The sequence below is a fragment of the Centropristis striata genome, chromosome 3, assembly GCF_030273125.1.
Source record: "Centropristis striata isolate RG_2023a ecotype Rhode Island chromosome 3, C.striata_1.0, whole genome shotgun sequence".
NCBI classification, from domain to species: Eukaryota; Metazoa; Chordata; class Actinopteri; order Perciformes; family Serranidae; genus Centropristis; species Centropristis striata.
In genome coordinates this window covers 30,860,366-30,886,048 of record NC_081519.1, presented here as the reverse complement: position 1 = coordinate 30,886,048, position 25,683 = coordinate 30,860,366, and the positions used below count along the sequence as shown (strand labels likewise).

Sequence of the window (25,683 nt, the reverse complement as noted above, 5' to 3'; positions counted from 1 at the left end):
AAGGCTCCACATGGTAAGAACTTTAAAGTAGAGATAACTATAACTTAAATGACATTTCTAAATATTAAAAACAAATGCAGTTTTTGCAATATGGAACCAGAAACCTTAACTCATTTATTCTACCACTGTAACCAATCTATCAATTTCTGGACCCAACTAGAACAATATATAGTGTGTAAAATGAAGATAACCATCTTAATTTACTGTAAAAGTGTAATTATGTAGGTTTAAATCACACCTACCGGAGCATTGTCTGTCAACAGGAGGAGTAGGTAACGTTGCTGACGACGGCGGCGCATTCTCCACATTTGCTGTGTTAACGGAGCCATATTGCTGGATTGTAGAAGTAAAGATTAACAACAAAAAGGGTATTTTTTTCGCCGTTCAAAGAGGGAAGTTTTTCGCGGGTGACGAGCCGCGGCGGCTGTCGCGAGCGTAATTTCCGGTAAGTGCACCACGGAGTATTAGATTTGGAACAACACTCACCTGCCGAAATCTCCGTACTTAGTAAGTGCGGATAGTGTACTGAGTTTAAGTGTACTCATGGAAGTATGGGTATTGGAACACAGCAATAGTCTTGGGGTATGATCCCGGGTTCAAATCCCAGACGAGCCCCCAATTTGTCATAACCCGGCTCCTAGGTACGACAAATACGAAACAGGACACAAAGGATGTCTAGAAATTAATGAATTTATTAAATTAAGTTAAACAACCGAGGCGATAAGTACAAATGTGAAGTGTGTAAGTCAGTAACATCAGTAATGTAAATGTGGATTTGTGAGCAATATGAAGTGTAAATGTTGTAAAGTGAAAACAAAGCAGAAACCAAACAAAGAGAATGTGCTGCTGGCAGGATGCAGCCCAGAGAGAGAGGGAGAGTTTTTATCCTTTTAGGAGCGCCTGAACCAGGTGCTCCAAATCCGCACTCTGCTGATGTACCTTCAAGGACACATAGGAAAAACAATAACTGGTCAACCACATCAGCACATCAACATTAGATAGGGACCATCACAGCCCCTGTACCTGATCGTCCCTGCAGCTGGAGCAGTCTCTGCAGGCTGCTGGTCTCTTGACACCCTGTGCCTGGTGTGCAGAAACCCTCCAACTTTGCTGGAGATGTGGCTCAGAACATTACTCTGCAATAATACACACTCGGGTTTGAATCCCATATACGTAAGCAACACGAGGCAATATTTAATCTCCCTATTTTCAACAAAAAATTTAAAGTTTTCTTAAAACTTGACATTTCTCCTCACAAGCATTAATGACCAATTTCTACTCCTGAAGTTTATGGAGGCCAGATTCATTTTCAGGGGCCTCCAGGACTAAAAATAAGCTGCTGGGCCCCTTTAACCTGTGTTCCTCACACACTGTGTAGAAAGTTTGTCTGTGTTACGGAACCATTCTGCATAATGAGTACTTTTAGTTTTGATACATTAAGTGTGCCACATTTTGGTTATAATAGCTATATACTTTTACTTGATTTATATTTTGAATTCAGGACTTTTATTGCATAACGGATCACTTCTACTCTGTGTTGTTTCTTTTTTTACTTAATTAAAGTGTCTGAGTACTTCCTCAACCACCATACTGCATAAATTATATTACACATGTTGCTAGAAAACTCTATGAAATTGCACACCTGCAGAACACCACTAAAATCTTGTAAAAACTATAAGTTAATGTATTTTAAAGCTGCCAGCTTATGTCTACCTTATAATTGACAATGTACCATGTAGCTACTTTTATGCTGGGCTTACACCAAAAGATGTTCCAAGTCCCAGACTACAAACTGAAAGTCTTTAGTAAATCTAGGAGTTTTACTGGAGTCACGGCGCTCCCGTCATCTCCATGGTTAGTTTAAGGTAGTAATCTGCTCTGTTTCATATCAGTCTTTTCCTAGTCTTGGGTTTGGATCATATCAAACGTGTTTGATATTATCTCAAGTCTCAGTGACGTAACACAATCACCAACTAATAGATGAGCGGGGGAAAGGTCCCCGGTTCCAGACCGGCCAGTAAAACCACTTCACCAGGAAAAAGGAGCATCACAATAATGTTAGTAAGCTCAGTCCTCAATAAAAATATAGTGATGTCATATATTTAGATTTTTGGGGGCTGTTTCAGTAAGGAGACCCAGTTAAAATGTATAAATAATTATATAGCCTACATGAATAAGTAATAAATAATGGATGATTAATGTATGATTAACTAAATGAAAGTTGATAAAGCTGATACATATAATTATTCAATTAAATAAATTATAATTAAATAGGACATAAATGTATATCATGAATTCATTTCTAAATGTTCCTTTTCTTTATTCTACCTTATATCTATTTTTACTGTAAAATAGTCAACTTTTTGTGTCAGAAAAACAAACCCTTTTTCAGCTTTGTGAGGGGCATTTTGTGGCGTCTTCTCTTCTTTTTTTTTTCAACACAAACCACTGCACACACTAGAGCAGCTGGAGCCAAAAGCTGCTTCTCCTCCATTTGAAAGTTTTTACAAAGAGCTTGATGGGGGAAAACTGCATGGTAGGAAAAAAATGCTAAAAGAATCTAGTTGTAGTCTTGTAAACAGTGACCCTGAAAGATTGACAGTCTGACTAAAATCTCAGTCTGGGACTAAAAACTTTAAACACTTGTCTTTAGATGTGAGCTGATAGTTTTCCAGGAGTCTTTTCCAATTCTTTTCAAAGTCTTCTGATGTATAGGTAGTATTAAGAGAGCATGCTAACTGCAGAAATGTCCACGAGAGGTGTTACCCGTGCAGCACCTGTGCAATTATCATGCTGTCAAATTAGCATCTTGATATGCCACACCTGTCAGGTGGATGGATTATCTCAGCAAAGGAAAAATGCTCACCAACACAGATTTGAAACAAAACGTGTGGGGAAAATAGCAAAATCTTTGAATCTTTGATTTCAGCTTGTTAAAAAATTGTACCAAAAGTGAACATGCCTGCATTGGGATGGTGCTGGGGAGGAGCTATTGTGTAGCATAGTAAACTAAATTACCAGCTAACATCATAGGTAGATAGCTAGCAGGGTTAGCAAACTGCATCTGGAATTCACACAGTTGATGTGAATTTTAATTTTGGCTAGCAAAAAACAGGCTTACAACTAGAAAAATGCACTCATTGTTACAGTGCAGATCATTGCCATGTGTCTCCTTGTCTCTTCTCAAACAAAGCAACTTAAATCTCACTCAACTGTGCGAATACTTGGATAGGATTAAAATAATACTTTAACACATGCTCTTTGGTTGATAATGTGTTTGTGATTACAGTAGATGCTTGGACAGATTCAGAAAATGGGGTGAATTTCATTTAATCAGCACATTTTGTTGGTAATATGAGTCATATTGGTATTTTTCCTTGTTCTTGAACAAATATTTGCTGATGCAGAGGACTGTGCAACAGCTGGTGAGCATGCATTGGTGTTCATGTGTGGTGATAATAAAGAATTAAAACAAGAGCTGTAGTATCTGTAATTATAAAAGAAATACGACTTATGATAATAACACATATAACTTAATCAAACAGCATAGGTGTCAGTAATAGCATAATATATAAACATGACTCTTAATCATAGTAATATTAGCAGTGAGTATAATGAAAGGATAATAGCAGTAAAGGTAATAAAAAATGTGACTAAAAATGATAATAGTAGTAATAGTGAATAGCAACCAGGACCACAGCAGCAGGCACAGCCATGATCTAGGCCCGTGCAAAGTCCCGACCCAAATGTCCGAGACACATGGTCAGCCCTCAGCCAATCAAGTGAGTGCTGCTCAAAATTTCAATTCGCCACCAATTGCTTTTCAAATCAAATCAAATCAAATAGCCTTTATTGTCATTATATAATCAACTATACAACAAAATTGAAAGTGCCACTGCATAATGTGCATAGTTATGACAATCATAACACAAAACAACATGAGTAAAAACATTTAAAAATACCAAGCTAAACAAGGACAAAAACAAGAACAAGGACATGTGATGTAATAAATAAGTATAAAAATAAATAAATGGCTACTGAAAATGCTATAATGTATAGATGAGGTAGATTGAATGTTTTGCACATATCAATTGTATTGCACATGTCAGTTTTATTGCACCATTTAATTAATTTATCCTGTGTGGGTGTTGAGAGTTCTGAGTGTTGAGAGTTGTGACAGCCCAGGGAAAGAAGCTGTTTTTCAGCCTGCTAGTTCTGCATTTAAGGCTTCTGTACCTCCTCCCAGAGGGCAGCAGGCTGAGCAGGTTTTATTTCATAATAAGAGCGCAGTGTTCTTCAATATTCACTTATTTAAGCCTGATGTCTGCCTGTCTATTCTAATATTCATATTGTGTGAGAGCAGCATCTCTACACCTGCCCAAGGAATGAATTGCCTACGGTTTGTAAAGCATTTAATTATTGCAGTTTATCATGCTATGATATGATTGTTTGTAGGCTACACCAAGTTCAAAAGTAGTCAAAAACACTTATGACAATAATAGAGGGTGTGTGGTAACACTCAATCACTGATTTTGGCTGAACAACTGATTTTACGGAATATGGAAGATCAAACAGCTCTCTCTTTCTCAGTCTAGTTATACTGATATTTGCACAGTATATGTACTGATATAGGCTTATTGCAAAATGTCTTAGTCTTCAAATAGTGTTTTGTATGCTAAAATAAATACTTTTGGATGATGTGCATATGTATCATCATCTAGTTCAGCTCACAGATGTTATACAATTCTAGACATTGATCACATATTGCCATACAGTTTCTCATTATGTATTTCTACTGATAAATGTAACTTGCCTTTGCAACTCAAGGGCATAATTTGAATGAACAGCCACCAGTCGGCACCAGAGGACTTCAGAAGGATATTTGAGGTGCCAGTCCCCCCACCCCTAAGAGTTACAATATAAAGGGGCCTGTAAAAGTAGATATACAGTCATGGAAAAACAAACCGTGCACACAAAATGTACTTTGTTGATTATAGGAACATATAAAAACATATTAATCCCTCAAATGTTCAAACTGTTTGTCCCCTGCATTCACACATCCTAGCTTCAATATTCTAATACTAGTAATACTACTTATACATAATCTATATGTGTGTGATTTTTTTTTACATAATTTTTTTTCATCGTTTAAGTAACAAATAACAAAAGTACAGGAACCAAAAGGATAATCAAAAAAATGAAATTAAATAAATAAATAGGGGAGACCAGGGACAGCTGTAACGGGACGATTGTAACACCTTGAATTCCTCCAATGTAATTACCGGTATCTTTTTTTTTTAAAATAAAATGACAGTGTGTGGAAACATGTGATTGCTTACAGCATACCAAATATCAGAAAGAGGAAGACAGACAGGGGAGTCCAATTTACTGTGCTTGAAAGACAGGGAAAGTCAGTCAGGGGAGTGGCAAAATCATCTTGAGTTCATGTTTAAACTTTTTATGAGGTGTCCTACCCATTAAATAATTTTCTTGCATTATAATTTGATGGCTTCACCTCTTTTTTGTCATGTAGTATGAAAAAAGGGTAATCATTAGTTAAAAAATTAAATTAACAGTCACAATAACATGACTGATAAATAATATTTTCTATTTTGACTATATGGTAGATTCATTATGTGTATTTTAGACATGTTACAACCGTCCCTGTACACTGGGACGGTTGTAACAGTGGAAAGACTGTATTAAAAGCAATTTTGCAATCTTTACATGTTTCATAAAACCACTTAAATACATTATTTCAGCAGCTGACAGATTGAAGTTTATAATATAACAAATTGGTTATTCCAGTGTAAATGGTTTTTGATGTTTTGCTAAAAATTGCAAAAAGCGTTACAACTGTCCCTGGTCTCCCCTACAGATAGAGTTAAGAGGGAGGTGCTGTGAGAGAGAACATGAAAAATAATAAAAAAATAAATGAACGTTAGCTCAGTCAATATAGATTTTTCACCCCCTCCATGGCCTTTTCACTTTCTTGTGGAAGAGTAGTATAACCGTTTTATTAACGTTTTTTTATTAATACTTTTCCGATAAGCAAAACTGTTAAAGCTACCAACAAACTACCATCAAAGAATGAATAATATTATTTTTTAAACTAGTTGCTAGCTGAGAGATGTCTGTAGTCACGTGACGTCAGCGGACCGTTCTACATGACAACATGTCAGGTTGCTAAGTTAGCTAGTAAGCTAGCTGCACTTAGCGGACCAAATGATGTGGCAAGAGAAAGAACACCGTTTGTTACGTGTCAGCGATAAAACAAGCAAGGGTTTAGAGAGATGAATGGACTGTGTCAGATACTGTTACGTTAAAGACAGCCCCGCCACGGACGATAGGAAAACGGTAAGTTGGGTTTATTGCTAGCTATGCTAGTTAATACAGTACATAAGCTAATGAGCTAACGCTAGCGTTAAGTGTTGAGCTTGCAGCATCAGCACCACCAACACTAACGTTACTGTGGGTTAACCACTCTTCATCTTTAGTCTTTCTGTGTTGAGACATTGGGACTTGAGAGCACAACTGACGCTATGTCAGTGAGCTGTAACGTTCAGCTAACTAACTTTAATATATGTCCTGACGTTAATCAGAGAGCTGACGTTAAACGCTCCAGCAGTAAGACAGACAGGTGCTTGTTTACTGAGGAGACCAAACACCAGGCACATGGCTGGATGCTCATAAACAACCTTTGTGCTCCACCGTGGACACAGCATAAATGGTTCTAATATCAGATCATTACTAATGCCATTGTTTAAGAGACACCTTGAGTAAGTTGGGACGCACAAATAGATCTTGAAGATCATCTTTCTGGAATGCAGGGCCGTTTTTAGGGTCTGAGTAGGTCCGGGGCTTAACACCTAAAACCTTTGTGTGAGTCTGGGGTTCCGTTTCCTGCATTTTTTGAACTCCAAAGTAGGGCTAGACGATATGGACAAAAAAGTAATTTCCTGATATATTTAGGCTGAATATCAATATACGATATATATCCTGATATTTTTATGGCAAAGTGAGAGCAAATGTTCAGTCAAAGTCAAATATGACATGTCACAAGTAGTTTTATTGAAACTGTTTATTTAAGTGAACATAAATACTGTATAACAACAGGAGTACCTTTAAAAAAAAAAAAAAAAAAAAAAAATCAAAGCTCCGTAAAGTGCACATTTAAATAAAAAAAAAACATCTTAAATAAAAATAGCCTATGAAATAAAATCTTTTTCTGAAATAAATATATTTATATGAGAAAAGAATAATGAACATTAGAAAAGAACTAAATATGTCAAACCTAAGGGCAGCATTTATATATAAAGAAAAAAACTTTTTGGAACTATATCGATATATGCAATATGATCTAATTCCATATCAAATTAAAAAATATATTGATATGTTTTTTATATCGATATATTGCCCAGCCCTATTCCAGTGCCCTAATTTTTATGATTTCTGCATCAATGTTTGGTGTAAGTGTCAGGGAACTTCATGCATCAACAATGCATAGTTGATTATTTTCCTATCCCTTCTGTGGTAGTACTTTGGAGGTGTTTAAAAAAAAAAAAATCTGATTGCCAACAAAAAATAAATTTAACACATTTAACACTGTACACATTTCACACTGTGCATTTGAGAAAAAAATGATTTATTGGGAATCCAGGACTATTTCTCAGATATCTCTAAGATATTGCAATTTTTTTTTTTTCAGGACATATGATCATGATTATGACAAATAATCCCTATATATCCATTTTATTCATGTTATTTCCGTTAACACTGAATAAATTATTAAAAAGTCGCATGGACAGTTGCCACTTTGAATATTCCCAGAATTGTTCGACCCCATACTTAGTTCAGACAAATTCAGATCAAACATGGTGTGAGGAGCACCATATCATAAGCCATATTTCTTTAATAACACTCTCAGTGGAAATGGCTCTCACCCCACACACTCATAAGCAGCACCTCTGAAAGATATGTCACAGCCTTCACACCATTTCTCTCAAGTCCGCCAACACACTGGCTTCCCAGTGGACATGAGCAGATGGAGCAAGCACAAATGTTGCTTCATTTGTTCTTGATTAATGGTTGAGTCAATAGATTTATTTGGAGTTACTCTATGAGCTCAGATTCGTATAATTTAAATGTTTGATGCACATACGTCACATTTGTCATGAAGAACACCTTCTCATTCACCAGCTTGTTATCATGAGCTTCCTATAAACAATGCCAAGTGGTGTCAGGCTCCAGCAGGACAGACTGCTGGATGCTTTCTACTGGCTTCTTTCCAGCTCTAAAGTTGGAAACACTTCAACCAGTGTCATACTAGGTTTTGGTGCCATATTAGTTTGTAACAAGTAGTGTGGATTACAGTGTAAAAGAAGTGCAAAACAGTTGTGAATGGAAAAAGACAGACTCTAACTTTACACCATCATTTATTCATAGACCAAGCCCTACTCTTAATAGGAGTGGCACAGTGACATACATGTGACCTGTCGCTGAAGCTGTAAATTATCTTTGTTAAAAACAATTTGTCACCTTTTTACAGGGCGATAACAATTGGCAGATCAAGCGCTAAAATTGAGATTGTCTAGAAATAAGCATGATGAACACTTAAAATAAGAAAAACAAGATAAATGATCTAACACTTCTAAATCTAAAGTTTTTTTTATCTTGGTAAGAAACATAACAAAAATAATTTGCAGTGTCAGTTCATCATCATTCAGTGCCAGTTCATCACTGCTTGCAGCTTTAATTTATCTTGTTTTAATTTCTTATTTTAAGCGTTCAACATGCTTATTTCTAGATTTAATAATCCTAATTTAAGAAATCTTGTCAAGTGAAATTATCTGTCCATGCAGCAAGATCATTTCCCTCAGATTTAGTGTTTTATCTTGTTCATAGACACACCTTATTTGCAGTGTACGTTTTGATAAAAAAATATATATATATGTATGCATTTTTCACCTTAATTCTTCTTTCAAGTCAAGGTGAAATTGGCATTTGTATGAAATAGCTCATTGGCCTTGTTTGCATGCTCAATACTCTTTGATTAAGCAATCCATATTGACTTTATAAATTAAGGAAGAAAAAGCAAAGGTCAAAGAATCATTTGGCCATCAAAAAGTTAGCATGTGAAGTACAGCGACCCTGCTCATTGTAAACAGATCACAGTGAGGAGCTGTAAAGGTGCAGAGTTTCACTCCTGCAACACCAGTTAGAACAAGTGATGAGGCCCATTAGAGCTTCGGTGTAATGTGAGAGACGGTTGGTTCCCGGATATTAATTGACACTATGGGAGATCTTTGTGTCACAACTCTGATATCAAGCTACCTAAATCAGATGTGCAGGTCAAGAAGTATTGCCCTAAAGCTGCACAAAAGCAGATCAATGTGTTCACTTGAATGATTGACAAATGTGGCATCAGCCAAATAAAATAGGAGGAATAAGCTTAAACACTCTTATTCACTTCAAAGTATTGTAACAATAGACAGTATATAAATAATGGACGTAGTCACTGTGACGTCACCCATTGGTTTGTGGCCCGTTGGAAGCATCGAGTCAGCGTTACACTCGTCGCCATCTTGCGTCGCCATCTTGTTTCCGATACGGGGAGCAGACCATATCTGGACTGTGGAGGAGTGAGAGGGATCTGATCACTGACTACAGCCTCTCTACACCTCAACCTGACTGAGAGAAGCTGCTGCTAATTCATGTTAGCATTAACTGGAGCATTAACTGGAATGTTAGTTTTGGCTAGCAACAAACAAAAACAAAATGTATGTTACTTACCTTAGAAAACTGAGCAGCGACTCCTTGGAGTGTCTGTTAGTCCAACCAAACGCTGAACAAGACATTTTTACTGAACAAAACGTTCAAATAAACTGTCATTAAGAGAAAATACAGTGAAAGGGTCAAAGTTATGAGACCAAATTGGCAAACGTCCTCTTTCCTATATATATATATATATATATATATATATATAACTTTATGGACACGTTGCCGTGGATACGCATTGCTCTGCTTCTCTCCTGATGACGGCTCGCCTTGTTAGTGACCTGTCAATCAAAGGTAGCCACGCCCCAAATCATATGATTCTTTATCTTCTATTTGCTTCTAAATGGGGCCAAATGAAATGAAATGAATGGGCAGATATTTTTTGCAGCCAAACTTAGCGCCCCCTGCTGGAATTTTCGGTAGAATGCAGCTTAAGGCACTTCCTGGTTGGCCTCCATGCTCAGACACGGAGGTTGCCGCCTGATTGTAACTTGTTACTTTGAAGCTAATGTAATGGTGTCATATCACTGTGTGCTCATCCTGAAGCCTCGCTGTTAGAGTCAGTGCACTTTGTAACTCAGCACCTGAGACCTCAGATGTGCTCCCAGCTCCCCTGTTATCCCCAGGCCCTGCCCACTGCTCCCAGTAGTGCAGTGGTCAGACTGTGACACATGAGCTGCTGACATGGTGGTGCACGTTTCCCTCTCTCCCCAGGGTGATCTTGCCAGGCAACCCGCTCATGCTCCTCATATCTCTGTTGTTGTGTGCACCTTGTTACTGTTTGCGTTATCAGCACAACCAAAGCTTCCGTATGTAAGCAGTTTTTCTTTCCTGTTTTTTTTTTCATCTGCCTTTGACACACAATGTTTATTAACACATTTCAGCCCCTGCCATGGCAGCTGGTGTCAGCATACTGAGTGACCTGCCTTACTCCATGAGCGGAGCTCGCAGTGGAGAGATCAGCACAGAGATGGAGACAGGTAGGAGAACTCTGCAACACAGAAACAACACTTTTTTATGTGATATTCAATCTTTTATGGTTTTTTATTAGTTTTAGTTTTAATTTCGTTATGAATATTTGTTTTCAAATTCAGTTAGTTTTAGTTAGTGTTTAGAGTGAGTTTGCTAGTTTTAGTTTAGTTTTTATTTTTGAAAATGCTTAGTTTTAGTTTAGTTTTTATTAGTTGGCTATGTGCTATGTAATGGGCTATGTGTTGGGTGCGAGATTCAAAGAGGTCATAATAAATTCTGCCTTTATTTCCGTTTATTATCCATCTCAGCCCCAATGACTCTTACTGTTCTGGGTGTTTTGAATGTTGGTTGGAGTGTAGACATCCCAGTCTCAGTAAACATATTTATATATGTTACATATGTTCCTGCATGTTCACTAACAGAATCCTCTTTCTAATAGAAACACTGGATTATGTATGAAAAAAAGCTGAGGACATTTTCATTATATTTTTAGTTAGTTTTAGTTAGTTTTGTAACCACACAATACATTTTCAGCATTTTTAAACATATTTTAAAAAGCTTGGGACACAGAACTGTAGACTTGAAAAGGTTTGATTCAGTCAAGATAATTTCTCTTTAATATTATGTTGAAATCTGAAAGCAGAAAATAATTGAAAGTAAAAAAAAGTCACCATCTGGACAAATCGTCCTGGTGAAACAGACAAAAGTGAATTACAGTAACAGAAATTATGTAACAGTGAGTAACGTAAGTGATAATAATAACCTGAAATAATTAAACATGTGCTCCAGACCCGTAAGATTCTAAAGCTTTTTCCTCCGTGGCAAGAGTCAAAAAAGATAGAAGGTGTCGGATGCTGTAAAGCCTCTTGAGGAAAATGTGTGGCATTAACTTGACTTTTTTATTTACTTACTGTGCGCTACGTGGTGTTAGCCATTTGTTGGGGACTTTGGTACAAAATTAAGATTTTGCAGTTTTTTTTTTTTCTTTAGCACACCTATGTGATATTACCAACTAATATTTTCCATTCAGAAATAATTTGTTCTGAATTATCCACCTGTTTGCTTCCTGAAACGTTCCAATGTTCCAATGTTACTTTGAGCAGGAAATAGTGTTCCTCCAGTCCTGATTGTAAGACTAGACAATAAGCCAGTTATATATATATATATATATATATATATATATATATATATATATATATATATATATATCCTTTATTTAACCAGGTAAAAAAGTCTTGTTCAAGAGAGACCTGGCCAAGAAGGCAGCATAAAAAGTGACAAGTTACAACATTTAAAACACAATTAACATAAACAATTAAATACAAATACAGCCATCACAACATCAATGAAAGAGCCTCAAGTAGAGACTTATAAGGAGCAGTCACACTGACTAAGGGAAATTATTTCTTTATCCTTAATCCTTTTATCCTTTTAATCGATTTAAACTCACCAATTGTGATCAACTCAGACAATTTCAGATCTTTTTGCAGATTGTTCCATGATAAAGGGGAAAGTTTAAGAAGAGATGTAGCAATAGGTAGAGAAAAAGAGAGCTGGTGATTATGGCTGCAGTTATTTCAGTCATCAAATGCCTTGTGTTGCTGCAGCCCTCTCTCATCTTTGCTGTTTGCTCCCACACACTGAGAGCCAGCAGCAGTATCATTTCACCTTTTGGCTTCAGTTTGATGCTGGACTGGCTGCTGAATAGTCGAGCAGGCTTCAAGCACAATGTCACTGTTACAGTTACACAGACTACACAGAAGTTATCCCATTGGTACAGGTCTGTTATTGATATTCAAGTATGCAGAGCTGTATGGATTTTTTCACATAACCATATTTAATTAATGGCAGCAGGCAATATGTGTGATATGCTCCATGAAACAGTTCTAGTAGTTCCAACTGCTTCCAGCTCTATTTTTAGTTTCATTTCATTTTGAACTGAATGTCATCACAAAACATAATCCATTTCATTTTGGTAAACTCTCAATGAGCATTTTTTTTTTAACATTGACTGTTGTCATTATCTAGACTAAAATATTGATTTATAAAAAGAAAAAAGAAAACATGAACCTAGTCTGAAAATAATCAACCAATGTGGCTCTAGAAAGAAAAAAAACAGCACTGTCAAAAAAGATGTTTCATAATAACACAATTCAGAGTGTTGTTCAGTCAAATGCCATATCCCGGTGCATGATGTGTTTTATAAACCACTGTGCTTTTGTTGATTCAGTCTAAAGCAGAAAATGTGTTTGGGTGGTAGCACTTATCCATGCTGTGTGTTCAGGGCTGTACACCAGCACAGGGACGGCATTTTACTCTTTCATTTACAAGCTGCCTGCCTCAGATCTGTGCGTGTGTGTGTGCGCGCAACGCTCACCCCCATCTACCTCCCACTGACGGCTTTGGAAAGGTTGTCATGGTGACACTTCAAATGCTGCTGATGAACTGATAGGTTGCCTCTCTTTGCCAATGGTTGATTGTTGTATGATGATTCACCGTGGGCACAGAGCTGTTGAGCTGTGTAGTGATGCTGTGTAGGCCACCCTGTGAGATGCAGCTGCACCGAGGCGACCCTCCTTAGCCGGGGGCATGATGGCCACTCTGCCTCGGACATCCTGCTGAGGGTCCTGCAGTGCAGACCTAGCTCTGCTCTGGAGATCCTCATGCTCCTTCCACAGAGCCACTGAACACAAGATCAGGAGATGTAACCACAGCTAGAATTTTTTTGTATTTATGGCTCTGGTGATGACCAAGGTTATAATAGTTTTGGATTTTTCATTAGTTTTAGTTTTAATTTCGTTGTTATTTTTTATTTTCAAATTCAGTTAGTTTTAATTCGTTTCTAGAGTGAGTTTGCTAGTTTTAGTTTAGTTTTTATTTTTTGGAAAATGCTTAGTTTTAGTTTAGTTTTTATTAGTTTTAGTGTTAGTTTTAGTTTTTTTGTAATGGGGTATTTGTTGGGTGCCAGATTAAAAAAAAAAAGGTCACAATAAATGTTTCCTTTATTCATTTGTCTGATCCATCTCAGCCCCAATAAGTTTATTAAGTCATAAAACCAGATAGATTAAATAGATTTCATATCAACCAAAAAGGTTTATGTATGAAAAAAGTTGACAAAGATGAAAATGAAGGAAATTTTCACTATAATTTTAGTTAGTTTATGTTAGTTTTGTAACTAGAGATAGACCGATATATCGGTCGGCCGATATATCGGGCCGATATTTGCGTTTTTTACTATCTGCATCGGCCGATGCGTGCGTGCGTTCGCCGATCAATCTGCCCATTTCACTGAGCCAACAGCAGGCAAGGCTCGGTGCAACATCTGCCATTCTCTGGTGAGCTGCTGCTGATACCGGAAAAAAGAAAAACACATCAAATATGTGGATCATCTGAGGCGCCACCACCTCCAGGCCTAGAACAACATACACATTGTTTGATATCCAACTGTTAATATGTTTTGTTTGTTTGTTAATAAATGTTTCTTTTTTGTTTAAATTGAGACTTGTGTAACATTTGTTATCATTGTGTCATTTTTATCATGTAAATGGAGGGAGAAAAGGCAATATCGGCTTCAAGAATCGGCCCAAAAAAATAATTATTACAATTATTACATATTGGGGATCAGTTAAGACTGATGTCAAAATAATCAGTATCGGCCTTAAAAAGAACTCTTGTTTATATTTTTATTTCAGTTAACGAGAATGTTTTTTCAATTCTAGTTTTCATTATTTCGTTAGTTTTCGTTAACTATAATAACCTTGTTGATGACTGCAGCTGCAAGAAAAACATGCACCAAGCACTGATGATGATGCTCTTATATTTCTTTTTTTATTTTGTTTTTCACCAGCCAATGCTAGGGTCCCTACAGCAAAGTACACCAAGATGGGGGAGACCCTGAGACATGTCATCCCTGGTCACATGCAGTGCTCCATGGCCTGTGGAGGGAAAGCCTGTAAATATGAAAACCCCTCTCGCTGGAGTGATGAGGAGCAAGCCGTCAAAGGGCTCTACTCATCCTGGTACGTTGGCAAGTTACGAAAGTCCACATTGCTAGTTACATGATAAGTCAAAACATTGTTCTGGTTTGGTTTTGCATTGACCGTCTGTTTTTTAAATGGAATCATTGAACACACTGCAAAAAAGGTGTGTCTAAAAACAAGATAAAAACATTAAATCTGAGGGAAATGATCTTGCTGCATGGACAGATTTCACTTGACAAGATTTCCCCAATTAAGATTATTAAATGTAGAAATAAGCATGTTGTATGCTTAAAATAAGAAATTAACTCCTTAGAAAAGATAAATTAAAGCTGGAAGCAGCGATGAACTGGCCTGAGCAGAGTGACCTGACAATTATTTGTTTCTTACCCAGATTAAAAAAAAGATTTAAAAAAACTTTAGATTTAAAAGGGTTACATAATTCATCTTGTTTTAAAAGTAAATTTCTTATTTTAAGTGTTCAACATGCTTATTTCTAGATTTAATAATCTTTTTTTTAAGAAAACCTTGTCAAGTGAAATTATCTGTCCATGCAGCAAGATCATTTCCCTCAGATTTAGTGTTTTTATCTTGTTTTTAGACACACCTTTTTTTTTACAGTGCAAGTGAGAGCTTTAGTTTCAGTGCATCAGTATGTTTGGATACCTTTCTTTTTAATGGTCTTTCGAGTCTTGAGCTCTTTAAAAGATGTTAATAACGTCTTAAATCATCGTATCTATGATTTTGCTGTATATATAATTCCAATTCCTCTATCTTTTCATGTTCTGCCCTACAGGATTACTGACAACTTGCTAGCTATGGCAAGGCCTTCCACTGAAATCATAGAGAAATATAATATAATTGAACAGTTTCAAAGGTACAGTAGTCTCCTTCTTTGATATCTCATTTGAATCTAAGTTTTTTAATAGATATTTTTGCATTCTTTATGCATATTTAACTGTAGGCTGGTTGTTGGCTGTGTGGATTGCTCTGTACACTGACCTGTTGCTGTGCTCAGGTGCGGTTTAAAGACGGTCATTAACCTGCAGCGGCCTGGAGAACACGCCAGCTGTGGCAACCCACTGGAGCAGGAGAGCGGTTTCACTTATCGACCCGAGATCTTCATGGAGGCAGGCAGTGAGTTACTAGACCCACCCTGACCATTACTTACTGGACACTCTTTAAACACATAGGAAGTTGTAGTTCCGCTTACACTTAAACAGGTTTGTTATGGGAAGACAAAAAAAAAAATCTTGGACGCAAAAAACATCAACTAATGAAGAAATATGTCCTGAATATGAACCTTAAGTGAATTATTTGATATGATCATAAAGGTTCAATTACTTGCTCCCATTACCTTCTATTTAAAAATGTAGGAGATTTCTTTATATTTGCACTAGGGGTGGGTGATATGGCCCTAAAAGAATATCATGATATTTCAGGCTATTTGCGATAACGATATTCTTGACGAAATTACGAAATACTTAAAAAGATATTAGTCTGTATAAATTAATAAAAATCTAAAGTCCAAATCTCAACAGTTGCCAAATACAAAAAAAATTACTCTTGACCCTCGAGTATGAGCAAATAATAAAAAATAACCATTTAGGGGTTCCGGGGGCATATTTTAATGACATTTTGTAAAGGAGAATAAAGGTTCTTGTATGTTTTATTTCAGGCATCTTATTTTGACAGTCTTCTTGTAACTTGTAAAAAGCAGTCTGTTGTGGGCTGTTCTTGTGATTGACATGTGAGTTTACACTGCTTATTGCTATCTGATTGACTGAAGACGTTTCCTAGTAACTGATTTCCATATTAGTGAGGGCTTTACTAAGTGAGACTACTTTAGTGGTAGTAGCTAGTAAGATTAAGAATCATTCGTTTAGTTTACTTAGCATATAAACTTTAAAAGTTAAACACATTAAATCTGAGGGAAATGATCTTGCTGCATGGACAGATTTCACTTGACAAGATTTCTTAAATTAAGATTATTAAATGTAGAAATAAGCATGTTGTACGCTTAAATAAGAAATTAACTCCTTAGAAAAGATAAATTAAAGCTGGAAGCAGCGATGAACTGGCCTGAGCAGAGTGACCTGACAATTATTTGTTTCTTACCCAGATTAAAAAAAAGATTTTAAAAAACTTTAGATTTAAAAGGGTTACATAATTCATCTTGTTTTAAAAGTTAATTTCTTATTTTAAGCGTTCAACATGCATATTTCAAGATTTAATAATCTTAATTTAAGAAATCTTGTCAAGTGAAATTATCTGTCCATGCAGCAAGATCATTTCCCTCAGATTTAGTGTTTTTATCTTGTTTTTAGACACACCTTTTTTGCAGTGTATTTTAGCATTCTACATGAGAATGAGTAGCAGTAGTAGTGAGGAACATTTAACATTTCATCAGACCATCAATGTTTTGTGTTTTGCCTACACCCAAAACATGATGTGATCCCAACAAACCAAGTAATTAACAAGGGACTGCACATATAATTTGTCTCTGGAGGTTGGCAATCTTCCTCTTCTTAACAAGCTCTCCTGAGATCTTTACCCAGGCCAACTCATCAAAGCATCAACTGCATGTTGAATATTGCTGCCTTCCACTATCTTGCTCTACTGTATGTCTTAATGCAGTATTTCAAAGCTGAGGAGGGCAAGTCAGGAATTGTTTTCATTTTTTTGTGTGACATTTTTTTAACCAGTTGCACATAGAGTCAGTCTTCCTCAACCAGAGCACCTGAAGTAATAGTGGATCAGCCGGAGGTTCTTCACTCTAAATGAAGCCCATCAAGTTGCTTTACAAATCCAATAAAGTCATGTCTTGTGAAAGTTCTGTAGAGCACCGTTAACAGTAAAGCTGATTTTTTTGTAGTTTAAGATTGCACATTATACTCCTGATAAGATGTGTGTAGGTGTAGATTTGGAACTATTCTTTAAGAAATATGAAGGATTTAGAATATGCTACATAACAATGTCAGTAATGTAATGGACTTTGTTACAAATTACATTTCATTAATTTGTAGAGAAATATGTTTTTAAAGTAATCCTGCCAACGCTGTATCTCTCTCTGATGTTTAGTAGCATTTAAAGGGGAACTCCAACTAAAGCCTTAAGAGTCTCCCGAGGGAGCTGTGTAAAGTCTGATAAAAGACTACACTACACAAAAGGAGTTAGGATGTAAAAGAGGATATCTCTTGTTCTGTTGCATCAATTTTAATCTTTTTTTTTTAACTTCTCTTTATTGTTTTTTTTTTCTTTCGTTCACATACAAAAAGAAGATACAAGAAAGAAGATACATGTTAATTTATGCTTGAAATCAACACGAAAGAACAGAATGATTGTCGAAAAATAAAAGAAATAAAAAGCAAACAAACGAAAACCTAGGTGGAGTCAAATCAAATATCAAAACAATAATAATAAGGTTTACAAATAAAAGAAGACTTAAATAGTAATAACACAACTTGGAGGGTGTCAAGTGTTCTAAAATTTACAGTTGTCAATTTTTAATGGATTTTTATTTAGTATAATAGTCCATAAATGGCTGTCATATTGTGTAAAAGGTATTTATCTTACCTCTCAGGATGATTTTTATTTTTTCTAACTGTAAATGTTTCATTATATCAATCATTAAAGCTTCAATTTTGATCGTCTTTTGTTTAAATGTATCATCCGGAGTCTGGCCATGTTAAAGGAATGTACTGCTACATCAGAGGAGTTCTCTTTGAATATGATAGACACATATGTCTGAGTGAGAAATTCCAATGCTTTAACAGATAGCTGGATGGCTTTGTATATCCGGTATGAAAGGGGATTAGGTAGATATGGATCAGCTCTGAATTCTTCTGGCTTTGTGTGTTTCAGTTTATTACTACAACTTTGGGTGGAAGGATTATGGTGTGGCATCTCTGACTACAATCCTTGACATGGTGAAAGTTATGTCATTTGCTGTTCAAGAGGGGAAAATGGCTGTCCACTGCCATGCTGGTCTTGGAAGAACAGGTGTGTAACAGTGGCAATTGGGCATACTGGTATAAGCTAAGGGGACAGCTAAACTTCAAGGTCCACCACACACGCACAACCAAAAAGAGCTTATGTATCAGCATCTACGGAGTTAAAGTGTGGAAGTACAGAAAAGCCAAAACATGAGACAGTTTAAAAACAAATATAAAGACATCATCTTCACAAAGTACAGACATTTAGAAAAGCCTCTGTAACATGGACATAATGTAGACTGTAGTTTTGTAATATACATGGTAATTGTATTTATGTTTATAATATTTATATATATATAGTAATTTACAATATACATGTATAGGTATTTATAATGTAATATACATTGTTTATAGTATATATAAATATATATATATAATTGTTTATAATATTTGTATGGGACTATATTGATTGTTCATATATATATGTATACACAATTGTTCATTATTTCATATATATATGCATTAATATAGCTTTTTACCATACTGACATGTTAATAACATAATACTAACTGTCCAGGTCAAATTGATCTGTTAAGGGGTAGGACTAGATACATTTTTTTACTTCCTCCTACCCCCTTTCGAGCATGTAGAAAGTGTCTGTTTTTTTAATTTTTTTGCTTTTTTGTTTTGTTTTTTATTTATTCATCTATTAATATTTAAACTTGTTTTTTTATTGCTTGCATGTTCGAAATAAAGACAATCAATCAATCAATCTTTTATTTTTGTAACAAATCAGTCTTGTCTGTTTTTGTTTTTCATCATGTAGGTGTGTTGTTGGCATGTTACTTAGTCTTCACGTCCCGGATGAGCGCTGACCAAGCCATCTTGTTTGTCCGAGCCAAGAGACCCAACTCCATCCAAACCAGAGGCCAGCTGCTGTGTGTCAGGGAGTTCGCCCAGTTCCTGGTTCCACTCCGAAGTGTCTTTTCCTGTGCAGAACCTAAAGCCAGCGCCGTCACCTTGTCCCAGTACCTTACCCGGCAGCACCACCTGCTGCACGGCTACGAGGCTCGACAGATGAAGAACGTGCCAAAGATCGTCCAGCTAGTGTGCAGGCTGCTGGTGGACATCGCAGCCAACAGACAGGTGGTGGTGGAGGACGAGTGGCTGGAGATCCCCGACCTCACAGCAGAGGTGGAGAAGACCGTGTCCCAGCAGGCCCTTCAGCAGCTCGGGAAGGAGATGAGAGGGAAGGGGATTCCTGTTCCGCCTTGTTCATCTCATCCTCTCAGCCCACCTGCTCTGCACTCCACGCCTCCTCATGACCAACCTCTCATCAGCGATAATGAGCTGGACCCATTGTGGAGGCAGCAGAATGTAGAAAGCCCTCTGAAGTCCTCTCTGTGTAGCAACAGGAGCCTCAGTTACAGCGATTCTGTCCTCGACAAGCTTGGACCACGGCAGCACCATTTAACAAAACTGAAGAGCAACAGACCAATCAGCTGCCTGATGAAGCACTCGTTGTCTCACAGCAGCCTTACATCCTGTATCCTCTCTCCTCAGGACATTATCAGCAGCATTCAGGGCCTCAACATAGAAGCAGAGCGAGACACAGGGTCCCCCTTATTAAGAAAGCATCTACATAAGGGCCATCAGAGCTTGTCTCTAGATTTGTCTGAGCAGATGACAAAATGTCACTGTAACGCCACGCTGCCAGCCTTCTCATACAAGAGCAAAGTGGTGAGCAGTGGGGAGCAGCCAGATGTGGATGTGTCAGCAGACGGAGCAGACACAGGAGACGTTCCCTTCATCAACCTCCACACTGAGCTGTCTGTGGAGAGCAGATGTTTGCTTGTGGCCAAAGCTCTGGCCATGGACCTGACAGACGAGGATTTCACCTCCAAAGTCTCAATGTGGCAGGTAGTGTATCCCATAATATGCTCTCAGATATACTGTGTAGCAATTAGGGCTGGGCGATAAATCGATATAAAAGATATATCGGTACATTTTTAGATGTGAAATGGAATTAGACCATATCGCATATATTGATATAGCTTAATTTCTTTTCTTTATAATGCTGCCCTTACTAGGATTTGTCATATTTAGTTCTTTTGTAATGTTCGTTATTCTTTTTTCATATAAATAAGGAGAAAGATTGGCCTATTTTATTTCATAGGCTATTTATATTTAGGATACTTTTTTATTTAAATATGCACCTTATGGAGCTTTTATTTTTAAAGTTATGGTTTTTTTTTTAAACTCTCGTTTTTATTTTTATTTCAGTTAACGAAAATGTTTTTTCAATTCTGGTTTTCGTTATTTCGTTAACTATAATAACCTTATAATGCCTATCTGCAGTCTTAAGAGATGACTACTGTAATATGGCCATATACCTGGTGTCAAGTCATAAAAATGCACAAAAAACTGAACAGTGACTCCTTGGTGAAAGAGTCAGTCATGAGACCAAACCGCTAAATGTCCTTTTTTATATCTATATAATGTTATATATAACTTTATGGACACGTTGCCGTGGATACGCATTGCTCTGCTTCTCTCCTGATGACGGCTCGCCTTGTTAGTGGCCTGTCAATCAAAGGTAGCCACGTCCCAAATCATACGATTCTTTGTCTTCTATTTTCTTCTAAATGGGGCCATTATTAGAACTATTGACATCAAATTGTCTTGAAGATGATTTTTTACTAGCGATTGAGACCATTCTGAAGTAATAAATCAAGTGAGAAGTTTTCTCATTTTGCATTGAAATGAATGGGCAGATTTTTTTTGCAGCCAAACGTAGCACCCCCTACTGGAATTTTGCGTAGAATGCAGCTTAAAGCACTTCCTGGTTTTCCTCCATGCTCAGACCCGGAGGTTGCCACCTGGTTTGATCACAGGAGGCTCAGAGATCCCCAGTGTGACTGTCAGGATGTCGCCTCCTCTAAAGCTCACTCTTTTAACTATGAGCCATGGACCACTGGATTAGCTCCTCAGCAAAAGCTCTGAATAAAAAAACATTATTCACATTCTATGTATTAGTGATCTGTTGTTTCTAATAGATCGGCTAATTTTTCCTCAATGAACTGTAATCTTGTCTCCCTGATTTAAAGCATGTTTTGCCTTGAAACACTTCATTTGAATCCTGCTCTTTATTGTTCTGTGCAGACAGAGCTGAACTCCAGAGAGGGGGCATGGGAGAGGCTGTGTATGGAGAGAGATCCTCGGGTCCTGTCCAGTCTGATGTGGTCGTGGCTGGAGCAGCTCAAGGACCCAGTGATCAGTGCTGAGGAAGTAAAATCCCTCAGTGAGAGGAATGTGAACCCACAGAACGCCCTCGACTCCCTGGAAAAGGTATCTTCTACACCAGCGGTTCCCAAACTTTTTTAGACGCGCACCCCCTTCTATGTCCCAACCGGGTTGACGCACCCCCAATCCCCCACACCTTAAAAAAAAAAAAAAAAGCAATAAGCTTTTTTATAGCCATATTAAAGGTGGCATGTTTAATCATGCTCAAATGACCAGAACACACATATAATAAAATAATCACCATCACAACAATGCGGTCTCGCATTTGAATTAATCTGAACACAGTTTCAATATAATGCAACAAAGTTATGCGCAAGCTTCCACTTTTAAGAGCAAAGAGGATGATGACAGGCTCAGGATCAGAGGCAGATGATCCTGGCACATAAGTTGGGGAAAATGTTATAATATTTTGAGCCGCAGCAAAAATTGCAGCAAGTTTAAATGAGCGTGGAGCTATACAACCCCATCATCATAACACAGGCTGGAAAAATGGAAGAAGAAAACTTCTACACTTCATTTTAAGATGAAGTGCATTTTCAATAGCCTGCATTTATAAATTAATATTACAGTTTTTGATTTTACATTTTACAAAGGAAATGTTTATTTACACGTCTTTATTGTGTGTGGGGAAAAAATGTAATTGTGTAATTATCAGACCGCCATTACATTTTTCATCTCGCGCACCCCCTAGCGGCAGCCTGTGCACCCCTGGGGTCCACGCACCCCCACGAATCCCTGGGCTACAGCATGAGTGTCTCAAGCTACCAGACAGCTGTTTATCTCAGTAGTACTAAACCTAATCCTCCCTCTTGTCTCTTCATTGTTACCGTCTTAAAGGCGACCAAGTCCAACCTACCGCTTTTTCTGGAGAAATGCACTTCCATGTCTGCAGATTTCTAATATTTTGTAGTAACAAAAACGATACAAAGCCTATCCCAATAACTGAGACTGCAAGTTCAACAACAACTGTTTGAATGTTGAAAGTTATTTCATGTGAGTTGAGAGATACAGCAGCTAACAGACATGACACGCCATCGCTACTGAAAATGCTACCAAATGCTACTCGTCTCGAGACTTTAACCCTCTGGAGTCCATCTATTCATTAAAAATATACTGAGCATTTTTTTTTTTTACAGTAACAACTTTATTTATAGAACAGACGAGCTGAATAAAGCCAATTGAAAGTACCATTTATGTTTCTAGACCATTTTTTAAATGTGAATTTTCTTTCTACCATAAAAACATTTTTTTTTTTAATTAACATGCAAAAAGACTGTTTTATAGTTTTATTTATCTATTATTTTTTCTGCTGTTTTTGTGTGTATAAATAGTCAAATGTATATATATATATAGAAACCTGTGTCTTTTGTTTGTATTTTGGGTTCCTGGCAGCTTTATAATTTGTTAATTTGAAAAAAATGAAAAATCAGACTGGTAGCTAAGTGTATAATGAGAGAAAGGAGCCATGCATGTGATGTAAGGACAGAAATTAATGCATAGGAAGTTGACAAATTTGAACCAAAATCTCGTGGACTTCAGAGGTTTAATATGTGCTGCTGGTCACTGCTCAACTGTCATATCTGAAGGGGTTTGAAGCCAAGGCCATCAGTTTGTCTTTTCTTGTTGTGAATGTCTGACTTACTGTTGCTTTTAAAGAATGTGATCTAATAGTATCATCCATCCTGTCAGGGCCACAGACTCACTCTGCTCTGTATCCTCGACTGTGCTGCTCGTCTCCTGCCAATGCCTGAACAAGTGGAGACTAGTTTTCTCAACCAAACTATAAAAGTGTTTACTAAGGTGAGTATTGCATGAAGCAAGTTAAATTTTCTGTTCACAATGTCTTTCTTAAAAACCAGTATGGATTCTTTGGATTTTTGGATGTGTTTACTGCATGATCAGACTTTACTTAATTGAATTGAATCGTTTTCCTCAATTGACCTTTAGGTATTACATTGATGTTAGCAGAGCATTGCTGAATAAATGTTAACAAAAGAAAAGAAGGGCTCAGTTTTAGGGTTGAAAAAATTTGGAAGAGTCACAACTTTAGTTCAAGTAAAAAACAAATCACAGTTTACTTTAGCTCTTTGGTTTTTGAGGGTTTGGATACAAAAATCCCAATAAATCTCAACTGTGTTCATATCTCTGACAAACTACCACAGAAATGGCTCAAATTGAAGCAGCTGAGTAAAGAAGAGTTCAGATTTATACATTAAGGAAAAAAGGAAACATAAAGTCTAAGCAATAAAAACCCAAAGACCTGATAATTATAGTCAAAATGTGTTCTAATGAAGTGACTCTTTATATAATAATCACATTTATTTTGTTGCAAAGTATACCAATGAAACTGATCTTTTTTTGTTCAAATTTGAATTTGCTACCAAACTTTTGCCCTGTAGTGTATGTATGTATGTATATGTGTGTGTGTGTGTGTGTGTGTGTGTGTGTGTGTGTGTGTGTGTGTGTGTGTGTGTGTGTGTGTGTGTATATACACTGATGTGTTTAGCATACATGAGTAATTTAAAAAAAAAACATTTTCTCCAGTTTGACCCTGCCGCAGAGAAGAACAAATCTTTATACATGACACTTAAAGCAATCCTGGCTCCCATTCTTCATGAGCTGTGTGACAAAGCGTTGGAGGAGAATGGAGACTCGTGATCCAGCCTCCACAGGAGCGCCCTGACTAGAGGATCACTCACAAACGGGGTTTATCTCGTATCTTTGGGCATTACTGCATTTGAAGTCAGTTCCTTGTGTCAGATACTGCTGAGATCTGCCAATCTTTAGTTTTTAGAGATATTTGAAGGTTTAGCATTTTTTCTTGGAAGCTCTAATAAACTCTAAGCACTGCCATTGTTTTGGTGAATGTGCCACTGTGCTCAGTTTGTTGTCATCTGTTCTACTGTGATATTTATGAGGGACTAGTTGTTACTTTTATTATCAAACTGTTAGTTGGTAGGAAAATGACTGAGAAGTGTTCTCATGATGTTAATGTAATGTTATTTAAATGTGTAACCCAGCTGTAAAAGCTGTTGCTCTTATTTCTTATTTAAACCAAAATATGTTTTACACTGTGCAGATGCTACAATGTGTCTTATTTATTCAGATCTTCTTATTTAAAATGCACCAGTTGGTTTATTAATCATAACCTGATGGCAAGTTGTAAATTTGCTTTGTTTGTGTAGGGTGTAATGTGTTTTTAGAGTCAAATGCAAACTGTGGCTAATGTTATGGCAATGCAAATTTGACAGGCCACAGTGCATTTGTTTTTCCAATCAATTTTATGACCTTAAACCTGCGTGCACCAAAAACCTCTGTCTTACATGCATCTGTCAAACATGAGTCTGCCTCAGCTCAAACAGCCTCTGCCTGTACTCTGTCATGCTGCTGTGTGTTATGTTGCCTTGCCTGTGTATGTATGTGTGTGTGTGTGTGTGTGTGTGTGTGTGTATGTATGTGTTTCTGTTGAGACAAGTCAGTGGCCACCTCTCACCTCAGATGTCTCAAAGATAGATACAATGTAATGTAGATCTGCTGACACATGCTGAATGTGGAACTCTGATGATAATAATAATAATAATAATATGAGACATTGTACTGTGGGGAATTTTCAACAAGCACTATTTTTTCATTGTTACAACAGGCTTCTTACAGAATTAAACACAACGTACTGCAAACAGTTTGTAGTGTGTGTAAATCTTTATTGTGTAACTGTGAAG

General features: G+C 36.9%; 1 protein-coding gene across 1 annotated transcript; it reads left to right on the top strand.

Moving 5' to 3' along the window:
- The first annotated feature begins 6,014 nt into the window (after positions 1–6,014).
- On the top strand, positions 6,015–25,643 carry ptpdc1a (protein tyrosine phosphatase domain containing 1a). Its single transcript, XM_059329927.1, has 10 exons — positions 6,015–6,357; positions 10,662–10,757; positions 14,597–14,768; positions 15,523–15,603; positions 15,745–15,863; positions 18,591–18,728; positions 19,488–20,581; positions 21,824–22,009; positions 23,654–23,764; positions 24,509–25,643. The coding sequence occupies exons 2-10, from the start codon at positions 10,670–10,672 to the stop codon at positions 24,620–24,622; spliced, it is 2,103 nt and encodes a 700-aa protein (XP_059185910.1). The 5' UTR covers positions 6,015–6,357; positions 10,662–10,669; the 3' UTR covers positions 24,623–25,643.
- Positions 25,644–25,683: the final 40 nt, after the last annotated feature.